The following is a 13,667-nucleotide window of genomic DNA, read 5'->3' on the forward strand; positions in this document are numbered from 1 at the left end:
CTTTCCCTTCTTCTTCTTTCTCCCTGCCCCCACCTTGCTCCTAGAAGATCACAGCCAGTACCATCATTACTTAACTTTATTTTCCTGGTCTGGTCAATTCTGTAGGCTAACATTTTGACATCTAAGTAAAACCTTCAGCTTTTCCTCCCTCTGAACCTTCCCCAGAAGTTCTTGAGGGCCAGTATTCTCTCTCCTCACACAATCTCTGTGCCTTTTTCTCTCTGTGAAGGTCTCTCTAGGGCCTCCCTGGAGAATTTCCTCATGAGCCATACCAAAGCCAAGGGAGCAGATTCCCACAGGCCCTGGATGCTTTATTAAAGGAAATGCCACTCCAGGCAATGAGGGGGAAAAGAAACATCTGTCCCACACTATCAGGAAATGCCCATTTCAGACTCATGGAGTGCTAAGTTGGAAGGGCCCTCTGAGGCCACCCCGAATCACCCCTCCAATACACACACACAACTGATTTTGCATTCAAGGAAACTGAGACCCAAAGAATGGGGTTAATTGCTCTAAGTCACCTGGGTTAACAGTGTCGGAGCTGGAGACAGAAACCAGGCTTCTTAATTCACAATTTGGGAATATTTCTCCATATCCGTATTCTTATGCAAGAATCCAAGCCTCTCAGCACTTACCATTGTGTAATAAATGTTAAAGAATGAAAAAGAAGAGTGTCAGGAAAGGCTGTTGGCCCAGACACCTAAACCAGTTCCAATTGGGGATGTTAGGGAACAGTGTTTGATGCTCTAAGAACGTTTATTAACTATTACAAGGATAAACTCTCTGGGCTTTCCTTCTGGAAAATAGAACTTCAGACTCAAGAATAAAGGAAGGCCAGAAAGTTTTCTTAGATTGACAAGCTCTTTCACTCTGACTTTACAAGGCACACAAAGGAAGAGAAGTCTGAGATTTAGAACAAGGTAATAATCAGGAAGGAGGAGGAAAGGCCAGCTTGCGTGGCCCATGTCTTAGGCACTAAAGTAGAATGCAGTATATTATTCAATGTGGAGACTTTTGATCTTCTAGTCATGTCTGGCAGCTGTTCAGGAGCATCTCCCAGAGTGAACAGAAATTTAATCATGAAGTTGCTCTAAGCACACACAAGCTTGACCTCTTCATGCTGGAGGCCCCAGGCTCTGTCTTTTCTTCTCTGTCTTCCTCCCTCCCTTGACCATCTCCTCCAATGTCATGGCTTTGAACACATCTCTACGTTGATGGCTGCATACCCAGACCTCAGCTTTGTGTGTCCAATTTTCTTCCTGACATCTGTACACAGATGTTTAATAGACACTAAGCTCCTGCTGGTCCTCATCCAAATATGCCCCACCTCCAATCTTCCCCAGCTGATACAGACTCTATATCCTTCTGTTGCTTAGGCCAGAGCCTTAGTCATCCTGGACTCCTTTCTTTTACACCCACGCCTGGTCTGTCAGGAGATACTGTTCTACTTTCAAACCAGATGGACTTGGACCATGTTCCACCACTTCTCTTGCTATGACTTTGTTTTAAGCTCCCATCACCTTCCACCTGGATCACTGCATTCATCTTCTAAATGGTCTTCTTGCATCTGCTTTTGACAACTATAGACAATTTCCAACAGACAGCCAGAGTGGTCCTTTTAAGATGTAAGTTAGAGCATATCACACCTCTGCTCAAAGCCACCAGAGTCTCTCAACCTCTCTCTCAGAGTGAAAGTCAAACTCTGGTATCTGGCTACCACTCTGCCTTCCCCATCCTTCCCTCTGGCTCAGTCTGCACCAGCCACACTGGCTTCTCCTTTTGCCTTGAAAGCTCTTTCTCCAGATTATCTGCATGCATAACTCCTCACTTCCTTCATGCCTTTGTTCAAATATCTTCTTCTAAACAAAGCCCATCTTACTGAAAATAACACCCACTTTCCTGGCTCCCAAGCATCTCTGATGCCCCTTACCCTACACTATTATTTTCCCAAAGTACATATCACCCTCCAACATACTGTACAATTTCCTGATTTACTGTACTTACTGCATTGTTCACTGCCTGAGTTATTCCTCCTAGAATGTCAGCTCATGAGGGCAGGGGTTTTTGTTTTGTCCACTAATGTACCCAAGTGCCTAAAACAGTACCTGACACATAGAAGGACCATAAATACTGTGGAATGAATGAATCATGGAAAATCCATTTTCTGAGAGGAAGACATGACCTGATAAAGGCAAGAAGGAAAGACATTTAAGGTTGAGGGAGATGCGTTTTAGCATGCGGAGTATTTGGAGGGTGGTTGGGATGAATAAAGCATTTGCTGAGAGTAGTGAAAGTCAATTCCTGTAGATTTAAGAGTCAGTGATCATGTGTTATTGATGGAAAGCCCTCATTGATTCCTTTGAGGCTGGAAGAATTCCCCCAAATTCAATATATGTCTTATGATGACACTAGAACTAGAAAAATAAGGGAAGGCTTGGAGCAGGAGCCATGAATTCAGGATTTTCTAAAGTATTTCATGGGAAGAATCTCTTGGAGCTATAAACTTCCTTGCATCAGAGAGTGTCTAGACTCATAGCTGAAGGATCTAAAGAAAGAACCACATGGGAGGAGGGAGCTACCTCTGAGACTGAGCATTATTGCTCATAGATTTTGTTGTCCATAATATTGGTTGCTATCTGGGTGCAAGGTTATGCAGAACTGTGTTTTTGAAACAAGCTTATCTAGACTTCACTGTTATGGACAGTGGTCAATAAACTTGTGCTTGCTTTGATCTGGCTATACCTGTCTGTCTCCGAGAAAATAATCATATCCAGAAAACAAGGACTCTAACAGTGACTGCAGGTGGTGAGTTACAATTAGATTAATGAAATGGTTGTGGAAGGAGACTAGACCCTCCTAGTTCCTCTAGCAGGTTACTTTGGAAAAAATAATATATGCTTGGATGCCACAGTCTCTCCTATCCAATAGTGCTTTGTAATTTATGAAGAGTTTTTAAAATAAACGCTCTTGTCCGAGCTTTAAAACACACTGATGTAAATAGCATCATATCCCTTTGACAGATGAGGAAACTAAGTCTTAGAGCATTTTTGTAACACTTGGTACAAGACCTATGGGAAGAAACAGTAGCAGGATTCAACAACTTCCCAGTGTTCTGACTTCAAGCCCAGCCCTTATTATTCTCCCATATTGCCTTCCTGCCTTAGGTGAGGTTACATTTATTCTTTTTGCTCAGGAGCTATTAGTTGTATGAGAGAGGACGGAAAATAGTCTAGAAATGAATGCTGGGTTTCTAGACACTTCCTCTGGCTCCCAATCACATATATTGGCCCCATCTTATCCCTAGACAATACTAGTTTTAGCACTCAAACTCCTCAATCCATATCTGGTCTGATCCATGAAGGTTGGAGGAGTAAAAAGCATCTCAGGGTGGGATAAGGGGAGGAGAAAGAGGTGCATTTTAGAAGGTGAGCTGATAAATAATTTTTATTCGGTGGGGCACGGGGGAACAACCACCCTACATTATTTGAAATATAAATTACAGAAAGGTTTGAACAAATCCTGCCTGGTGGGAGTACCTGAGAGGGGCCCATGTGACATGTGTACAAAATGGCAGCATGGATTAAAGAGAGAGGAACTCTGGCATAATGGGAAGTTGAGCTGGGCCACAAGCAGGAGCCTGGATTCCTGCTGTGTGGCCAGGAAAAGGCACCTCATCTGTCCATCTTCACATTTAGCATCAGTATATTATTGTTGTTGCTGTTGTTATGTGCCCCGGAGTCAGACCCAACTCATAGCGACCCCTCCTTGGGTTTCCGAGGTGGTATCACTATGGAAGTAGATTGCCCAACCTTCCTTCCGAGGAATGGCTGGTGGGTTTGAACCACCAGCCTTCTGGTTAGCAGTCAAGTAAGTGCCTTAGGCACTACGCTACCAGAGCTCCTCATCAGTATATCAGGAATGGTAATTCTCGCCTGTCAGATTCACGGGGTAGTCAAGAGCTGAATGAAATAATAAATGCAAAAGCGACTTATAAATAGAAAATCATTATACACGTGTAAGGTTCTACATGATTTTCATGTTTCTTTCTTGTCCCGTACCCTTCCTCACTAACCCTGCAACATAGCCACTTTTTCCATAGAATCTTTATACCCTAGAAAAGGCTTTCTTTTTTCTTTTTAAAACACAAATAGCTTGGGAGAAAACGGCAGGTTGAATGAGGATATGGGCCTTACCAACAGTGAGAAGAGCCCAAGGGACCCCCGGGACTGCAGTGGATCGTCTCTGCATTGAGGGAAGCAGCTAGCTGTCGTCTCCCTGTATTTTGCTGCTATTGGGCTGTCACTCTGCATGTACTTTAATATGGCTTTGCATTACCATCCATAAAACTACACCCTCTGAAGGCAGGACCCACCACTATTTTTTTTTTTCCTGTTTCTCTCTCCATGGTGCTCCCCCAGCTCAGAGAACTGTATAGTACAAGTTCTAAGCACAGAGGTTCTGTCCTTTAGATATGGGTGTGTATCTCATAGGCTTGGATCACACATGGAATACAACTTAGAGTCTTGCTGCCTGCAACACTGGTGGTGATGGGAGTAGGGAGGTGCACAGCATAGTAGGAAAATGGATTTTTTAAGATCTGAGGTTTCTAATGACCTGAAAATTTACTGGAAGTTGAAGGGGAGTGCATGTATACACACACACACACACACACACACACCATGACACAAAGACAACCCAGGAATCTTAGAGACAGAGGGGCAATAGAATCTGGAGCTACATGAAGAGTAGGGGGATGGTGAAAAGCCAATGGGAGGAGAGATATATGGAAAATATAACAGCCTCTTTCCAAAGTCCATCTGTTGGAAGGGGAGCCAACAGGGCTTCTAATCAGAGAGAATCAGGCAGATACCATCTCATTTCAACTGACTGGGAGCAGAAAATGGAGTGGAGAAGAGGGGGGTAGGGGCACATGAAGGAGATGGTGGTTGTCGGTAGGGTACTTTCAAACATCTTAGATCAAAACTCTAAAGCGTCTGCTCCGTGCTGTTATTCAATGGTTCAGTGCATCAAAGGTTTGTGCAAACATTACCAAGTCTCTTAATTAAGGAAAAATAATGACAAAAAAATAAAACAACACATGTTAAAGACTAGCTGCAAGAGGGCTTGTCTATAAATAAAGAGAGAAGATTTAAACATGCTAGATAACAAAAAGACATGTGCAGAAACTGGAAGAAACTGTATAGGAGGAAGCAACTCTTGGGAACATAACACAGCAGGAGACCTCGGAGTGTAGGTACTGGCATTTTGTCTGAGGCCAGGGAGCCAGGGCAGAACTGTGAGGGGGTCAGGGAATGGAGGCAGGCAGGTGCAAGTGTCAGTTAACTGGTGGGTTCATGTGGGAGTGAGGTATTCATACAGAGCTTGCTTCCACAGCAACCAAAAAGAAAGGCCCAACCAGAAGAGCTCACCCAACCTCCAGAGAAGAGGTGTACCAGAAGGAGTCCTAACATGACTGGTTCAATTCTTCTCTCACAATGAGCCTGGAGGAGGCCAGGCTGACTGCATGGGCAGCTAATGTTAACCTGAGATGGAGTCTATTCAGTGTGAATCTAAATGGGTGGTCGCTGGGTGAGAGAGGGTCAAGGCTGACAATGCAGGCAAAATCATAACCTTAACTCCACCAGTGTGCCACCTAGACAGAGTTGCTTTTCAAGATGCTGTGTGAGTGGAAAGGCAAGGAGAAGAGGGTCAGAGGTCTGGAGGTGAAGGCAGAGGGTTTGGGTCCCTGCCTCAGCAGCTGCCCAGAAGTTGTAAATATTCTTTCTTTTTCTCACTCCATGATTCCCATAGTTGCATCCTCCTATACAATGTGAGTCATGCCAGGCTGATTGGAAGGGGAGAGAGAGTAAGATGCAGCAATCAAAACATAAAAAGGAAGTCCTAGCTCGTTCCAAAAGTTAAAAAAAAAAAAAGAATCAAAACTTTTCAAACTAAAGAAACAAGAAAAAAATTCTTTAAACCAATTTAAACAAACAAATATTTAAAAAAAAAAAAAAAGAAAGAAAGAAGAATAACAAAGTAGGGAGGAGGAAATAAAATGAAAAGAAAAAAAAAAAAAAAAACAAAAAAACCGGGGAAAGACGTATGAGTGTTAGAGCAGGCACGGACAGTTAGGTACAGACGCCATGTACTTACGTTTACCTCGGTGATTGCTATATCAACAATGCTACCCACAACAATCAAGGCGTCAAATGTATTCCATGCATCACAGAAATAGTGCTGCATGGGGCAGAGAAGCCGAGGAAAAGAGGGAGAGAGAAACAGAGAGAGAAAGAAAAAAAAAAAAAAACCAAAAAACAACAAACCAACAACAAAAGAGGAAATCAAAACAAAAAGGAAGAGGAAAAATGAACAAAACAAAACAAAACAAAAACAACAGCATGAAAGAAGGGAGAGAAGAGGAAAAAAATGAGAAAAGAAAGAGGTTACGTGGGCATATTAAATATTCTCTTACCACTCTACAGTTCTGGCGGCTCAAACCTGGGTAACCTGGTTTTCGCAGGGTGGAGAAGCCTGACAAAAGCTGCGTTAGTTCAAAGGTTATGCTTGGCTGTGGTCACCCTGGGTGGGAGGCTGGGCGGCACCTTCCACCGCCTGCTCCCTCTGGCTCTGTGCACTTGGGGCCAGCACAGCAGGGCAGAGCTGGGACAGCGAAAAAAAGGAGGAGAAGCTCCCACTTTTTTTCCCCCACAGGACGACGGCAGGTTCATTAAAAAGCATGACTGGAGGCGGGTAAAAAGCAGGAAATTAAAAAATAAAAACAAAACAAAACAACTAAATGGAGGCAAAGAGAGAGAGAGAGGGAGAGAGAGAAAGAGAAAGAGAGAGGGAAACAGAGGAGGCAGAGGAGGAAGGAAGGAGGTTTCCTGGGGAGGGCAGAGTAATACTCACATTAGTCTCACTGAGAATGACGTCAATTATGCTGCCAATTACGATGAGGAAGTCAAAAACATTCCAGGGATCACTAAAGTAACCCTACATAAGGGAGGGGCAGGCAGGATGGGGATTAAAAAGGAATATTAGATAGACAAGAACAGAGCAACATCACCATCAGAATCACTGTCCAGGCACCTTAGTGTTGCTGCTGGAGTCCAAGCGCCCACACCCTGGCCAGGAGTGCAGGAAGGGTGGGAGGGAGTGGCAGGGAGGCATGTAATCCAACCCTCCTTCCTGCTCCACAGTCCCCATCCTGCAGACCCATTCCACCTCACCACCCTTCTTCAAGGGGCCCTTTTCTATTTCCTGCCAGGGGCAGGAGTGGGCGTGAGGGTAGGGTAGTACAAGACAGAATGGCTCAGGGATAGTTCTTTTTTTGGTCCATGTTCAGCATCTCTTACATCCCCAGTTCTCTTCTATCAGAAGGGCCTATCTGGAAGGGGGACACACAGATATATGACCTCTTAGAGAGGAATGGGCTGTGGTCCTATGGGTGTTGCTGGGAATTAAAGACACTGAAAACTGCAGCAGTCAGTGTAGGCGAGATGGGCGGACGGGTCACCTGGGCTCAGAGGTGACTCTTGTAAAGCTCAGACGTAACAGGAGGCCCGAATCATTAACAAGCTGCACTCCATGCAGACTGAATCAGGGTGACCCTTGCTCCTGAACTGGACATATCCATGTTAGTTCCAGGGGTAGTTCTGCCCTGGCCAAGTGGAAAGGAGACAGAATTAAGGCCAGTCTCACAGTTAGGTAACGTAGGAGGTGGCCCTAGAAAGTAGTGCCTCCAAAACTCCTTCCTAGGATACTCTCCCAACGATAATAGGGTACTGCCCCAGAGAAGAGTGTCAATCATTTCCATCCCAAAGTGAACAAGGTTATTGAATCCTTTCCTGAAAATAATTTTGCTAGGGGTAGCCTGGATAGAGCTATGGAGACAGAGACTTGTTAGGAGGGAAATGAAGGAAGTGGTCCCATGGGGGAGAGATTCTGGAACAGAAAGGGAAGGCTAGTGTCTTGACTTTACCATTTTGTCTTGTACACATGGATTTTATTTATTTTGTAACACATTTAGAAAAGGGAAGACATAAATGTTGTTGAAAGATTTTTTGAGGTCCTTCGTCAACTGAAAAACCAATGGATAGGCTGTCTTAGATTTTCTAGAGGAACTTAAGAGTCCTACATGGGTGGGCTTTCACAAAGAGCTGATGGGTTTCTTGGGTGTGGACCACTTGCCTCTGTGACCACCCAGGATATACACTCACAATTTCAGGAGACTCCAGGAGCAGCACAGTCATATTCCATCCCAGGTGAGATGGAAAGGGCTCAGTACTAATGAGATTTGCCTTCTCTCAAATAGGACATTTGCTCCTTTAGGTTTTCAAGGAGTATTCTGCAAAGAGATGGGGCTCTACCACTTATGCTCAGCAGGACCAGCATCTTCTTGCTTTCTGAGCCACTAGTTAAGGCTTCCAGGAGATGGAATTCTAGAGATTAGCAACAGGGTAGGAGAGCCTTAAGGTTCTCTGAGAGTCTCCCAGCCCTTTGATGGCTGTCAACTCTCCTTTTTATTTATTTTTTTTACTTACAAGAGCCAAGAGTCTGTGTTATTACATTTCCTCCTGGCTCTATCCAGCTCTTTTCACCTCCCCATGTCTCAGCCATGCCCTCTTTCCAGAGGGACAGCAAGATATGCTGTCCTAGGGCTGTTATTCTTAGTGTGGGAGGTCAGGTCGTGGGGAAAGGGGCCTCTCAGTTCCCAGGCATTTCTGCCAAAAGAAAATAGAAACGTCACCTCAGAGACTGTGGCTGGCCAGACTGGGGAAAGCAGAGGTTGGCCAGGGCGTGGGTTAGGTGAGGGTCAGCTTGAATCCATGACTTTCCTATTGGCTCCCAGAGCATTTTTCTGAATATGCCAGAGCCTCTGAGGCAGAAAGAGAGCTTCTCTCTCCCATTTAAGTCACATGTTATGAGCAGAAAACAACCAACTCCCTCCCAGGTTCTCAGACATCATTTATGAATGAGAACACTGTTTTTGCAGGAAGGGAGGTAAAGAATGAAGACCCCAATGACCTACGCATCCATGTGTGTTTTAAAATTAGATTTTGGAAAACACTGGGGAATATCTCTAGATGTGAATACCATCTTGGTGGGCAGAGCTATTTCAGAAGGGAAGGGAAGAGGGGTCAAGGAAGAGAGGAGAGAAGAACAGGAACAAGAGCAGAATCCAGGAAGATTGAGCATCTAGGCTAGAAAATGTGATAACAAAACATTATTTGGGGAAGGGGCAAGAAGACAGATAGGAAGGTGGGAGTCTCAGTGCTCCAGAAAAGAGAATAAGCTGGAATCTTTTCATCCACCAGAGGGACCTGAAACAAAATGAGTAAGAAGATGGTCGTGGTCTGCAACACCTCTGAGAGAGGAGAAAAGAGAAAGGAAGAAAAGCAAGAGCAGGGCAGAGGCAACATGTTGAAAACCAGATAAACGCAGAGGTTAATTTCAGTGAGTAACTGGCTGCTGTCATGCAACAGGGGGAACGGCTGCTACTTAAAGGGATCCTGTCAACCTCCTAGCTGTGTACCACTCATCACCATTTCTTCTCGGTTTCTTTGTACATATGCAGATGGAAGAAAAATATAAGGCACTCTCTCAGCCCTCAGCTCCGCTGCTAGCTTTTGCTGGGTTGGCTGGCTCTGCTAGGGTTATAGTGTCTCACCCTCACCAGGCTGCCATGTTACTGGAGCTTGATTGATGTCTCTGTCCTGTGGCTACTGTGTGAGCCCAGTGCCAGGGCCTCTACTGGCTGCAGAGACCAACCAGTTGTTGTCAAGTGCCTCTACTGTACAATCTCTAATGGGGTATTTTGGACATGGCTCTGAGGAGAGGTACACACAGCTGGAAAGTGGGGGCAAGGAAAGTTTGGTGGGTGACAGAATCCCTTTAAAAGGCAGTTTTTCACCCTGACCCATCCACCCTCTTTCCCATCCCTTTGCCCCAGGGGCCCATCAGTCCTCAAAGCCAGGACCATAAGATGTTTCAGACCCAGCTTGCAGATCTCCTTTCCCTTTGTCAGCCCCTTCCTCCCACTCACCCCACACCCCTTCCAGAAACAAGCCCTATAACCTTCATTTTCATCAATAGGTTGCCTGAAGGAGACACCTGGCCAAATCTCTAAGTGGGCAGGGCCTGGGAGGAGCTAATTTTTCTACATTCTCTTTTACACATACATACACCTATTTTCACCCACTCCCTCACTTGCTGGAAACCACTGGCAATAGGAATCTTGGGGGTGCATGGAGGAAGGAGGGTGAGAAAGATATCATAGACTTTTTCTCTTAGAAAATCTGTTAATTATACTTGTCACTCCTTCTTTCCCTGGTGACTGAGTCCCAAATGGTAGAGTAGATGTCAGGGTTGGGGGGAGGATTTTCTTGGCTCTCCCTGAAGTGGTGAACCAAACCTCTTAATGTCCAACTCCTCAGAGCTGAGAGGGCTGATCGTGCAGAAGGGGCTGTGCTTTGGGGGCAGAGATCCTCCCCTTGTCAGCCCTAAATTGTACAGGTTTAGTATATTTCCCCTTTCAAGGTCCCAGCCTCTGGGGGTGAGATTGGGAACAAGAGGCTTTCCTCCTGTCCTCCTGGGGAGGTCTCGTGCTCCTCCCTCGGGGCTCATGGGTAGCCCCGGCCCGCAGATCCGCAGCTGCTCATCCCTCAGAGCAGCATCCCATCCTGATTGTTGCTGAGTCTCCATTCAACAGCTGAAGCAGGCTGAGAAAATGCAGCCGACTGATATTAGCTTCAGCAAATTATTACCAAGTATGAAAAATTGCTGCAAAAGCATCAATTCATGTGCCTTTCACATGCACATGAATTCTGGATTTTCCTCTCTTTTGGATTATCTGTGCCCTGATTCACTTCCATCATGGGAGATATTCCAAGTTGAAAGAGGCAGTATGCAACGTAGTAGTTAAGAATCTGACCTCTGGAGGTCAGCTTTCTGGGTTCAAATTCTACCTCTGCCATTTACTTATTTAAGCAAATCACTTAACCACCCTGAGCCTCAGTTTCTCCACCTATAAAATAGGATAACAAGGTTACAGTGAGGATTAAAGGAGACAACACTGGGAAAGCACCTAAAACTGTGACTTGTCTACAGTAAGCTCCAAGGAAGTATTAGCTACTGTCATTATTAGCTAGGGAGCTCTAGTAGTGTAGTGCCTAAGTCATTTTGACTGCTAATCAGAAGGCTGGTGGTTCATACCCACCAGCCACTCCTTGGAAGGAAGGTTGGGCAATCTACTTTTGTAGTGATACTGCCTCAGAAACCCAAGGAGGGGCCGCTATGAGTCTCAATCGACTCAACAACAGTGAGTTTGGTATTTTGGAAGGAGGAAGGATGGGGACAAGGATGGCTTGTACACAACTTAGGGAAGGGGGTCCCTGAAAGAGAGTAAACCACCCTCCAGCCTGAGTGAACAACATTTGAAAGAAGATATTTGAAGTATGGCAGAGTGGATAAGACATCTGGCTGCTAACGGGAAGGTCAGCTCTTCAAACCTACCAGTTGCTCCATGGGAGGAAGATGAGGAAATCTACTTTCCTAAAGCTCTGGTAGGAACTCTGGTGGTGTAGTGCCTAAGGCCCTTGACTGCTAACCAGAAGGCTGTTGGTTCAAACCCACCAGCTACTCCTCGGAAGGAAGATGGGGCAGCAATCTACTTCCGTAGTGATACTGCCTTGGAACCCAAGGAGGGGTCACTATGAGTCAGTCTGACTCCAGGGCACATACAACAACAAAGATTTACAGCTTTGGAAAGCCAGTGGGGGTCGCTATGAATCAGAATCAACTTGATGGCAGTGGATTTGGTTTGTTTTTTTTAGATTGTTGTTGGTGGGGTGGGAGAAGCCTATGTCCAGTTCCCAGAAGCACTGATCTTTCCTGAGTTCCAGGTTGTGGAACTGAGTGATGGGGGAAGAGGTGAATAAAGCAGGGAGAGACGCTGAATCCAGCTGGCAGCAGCAGTGGCAATGTCGCCGTGTGTCTGTGAAGAGTTGATCCCATTGAATATCATGGAACACAAAATGGTAACTGACACCAAGCAGAGATAATATAAATCGTATTACATTAGGATGCCATTTAGACATAACAGTAATCATGGAAATTAGTGGCGCCTAATGGAGAAGGCATAACTGGAGCACACAGCTGCTCATGGGGGCTCCTGGCAGCCTGGGAGGGAGTGAGGATTTCTACATTTTCTGTCAGCTCCCATCCTGTGATATGTTAATTCAGAAGTGCCTCCAGGCATACACTGCAGAGAGCTATGGACTACAGGAGAAGGGCAGGAGCAGGCAGTGGGGTGGTAGCTGTGATTTCCAGTCCCAGTGAGTGTATCCTTGCTATACTCCCCTCCCCCATGAGAGGCCCCCCTAAGGTGGGTGATGGTGATGGGGTAGGGAGACCACTCTCTTTTAACCACTTTCTGCTTTTTTTTTTTTTTTTAAATTAAGCTAAAAAACAGTTGCCAATTAGTTGACTCTGACTCATGGTGACCCATGTGTGCCAGAGTAAAACTGCTCCACAGGGTTTGCAATGGCTGGTTTATTCTTTTATTTCAGAAGGAGATCACCAGGACTTTCTTCCAAGGTGCCTCTAGGTGGACTTGAACCTTCAACCTTTTGGTTAGCAGCCCAGCATGTTGACTAACCATTTGCACCATCTAGGAACTCCAGAATTAAGCTAGTTGTTACGTTCTCTTCACTAGGAAAAATTCAAAAGGCTTTATTCATTTATTCACTCATTCGTTTAGTCACTGAACACATAACAAGAACTTACTAGGTGCCAGGAACTCTGCAAGGCCTGGATGTACAAAGATGCATCAGACCTCTTGAAGTCTCTGGGTTCCCACTGGGAGCAGACTGAACACTCGGGGTTACGGGCTGAGCTCCTTTTGGGAGCCTCAGGAGGTTCTTTTTCTTTTATACCCGGGGAGATTGTAGGATCCCAATAGCTGCTTCATGCTACTAATGCTGGAATAAGCCGATTCCTGCAAAGGTCCTCCAGGACCAGAATGATAGATGGATTTATCCCTGGAGCAGGGCAATGCTGGGGCAGACACACTGCAATCTATGCAGGCAACTTTAAATGAAAATGCACATGACCAAGAGCTTTCCTGCAGGAGAAGGAAAGCAGAGAATAGGCAGCCTTGGCAGTTGGTAGAACAAGAAGGGGCAGTCCTACTCCTTTGCTATGGCAAGGAGCTACTTCTACCTATCTGCTGCCTCCAATCCAGCTGACCCAGGCCTTGAGAGAGCATTCCCAAGCCACTTATGACAGGTCCCTGCCCTGCTTTTAACTCCTTCAATGGTCTTACTGTTCATCCAAACCTTATGCTTACCCCATACTCCATCTCCCTTCTGATTAAATGCACTGATCTCTCCTCAGTGACAGGGCAGGTATGACCCACTGAGATCATTAGAGTCAGTGACGTGCCCCCGCTTTAGTGACAAGATGTGAATGCAATGATCTGCTGCCTTTACTTCCAGAGATGAGTCTTGATTTGTGTGGGCAAGTGACCTAACCTCTTTGTGCCTTAGCTTCCTTCTCCGTAAAATGGGGATGATAGAGTACAACCCCCATAGGGTTTTGTTAGGATTAAATCAGTAGCCGTTGAATGGAGTCTGACTCATGACATCCTCATGTGTGTAGGAGTG

At 45.5% G+C, this 13,667-nt stretch overlaps 1 protein-coding gene across 1 annotated transcript in view; it reads right to left on the reverse strand.

Annotated features, from left to right (window-relative positions):
- The window catches only part of CACNA1C (calcium voltage-gated channel subunit alpha1 C), an 806,686-nt gene that overhangs the window by 85,166 nt on the left and 707,853 nt on the right, over positions 1 to 13,667 (reverse strand). Inside the window, exon 29 of the mRNA XM_007937025.2 lies at positions 6,913 to 6,996. Within this exon, the coding sequence (XP_007935216.1) occupies positions 6,913 to 6,996 (84 nt within the window). The remainder of the gene's footprint in view (positions 1 to 6,912; positions 6,997 to 13,667) is intronic.

Source organism: Orycteropus afer, unplaced genomic scaffold (genome assembly GCF_000298275.1).
Source record: "Orycteropus afer afer isolate SDZICR_OR568_19922 unplaced genomic scaffold, OryAfe1.0 scaffold00040, whole genome shotgun sequence".
NCBI lineage: Eukaryota > Metazoa > Chordata > Mammalia > Tubulidentata > Orycteropodidae > Orycteropus > Orycteropus afer.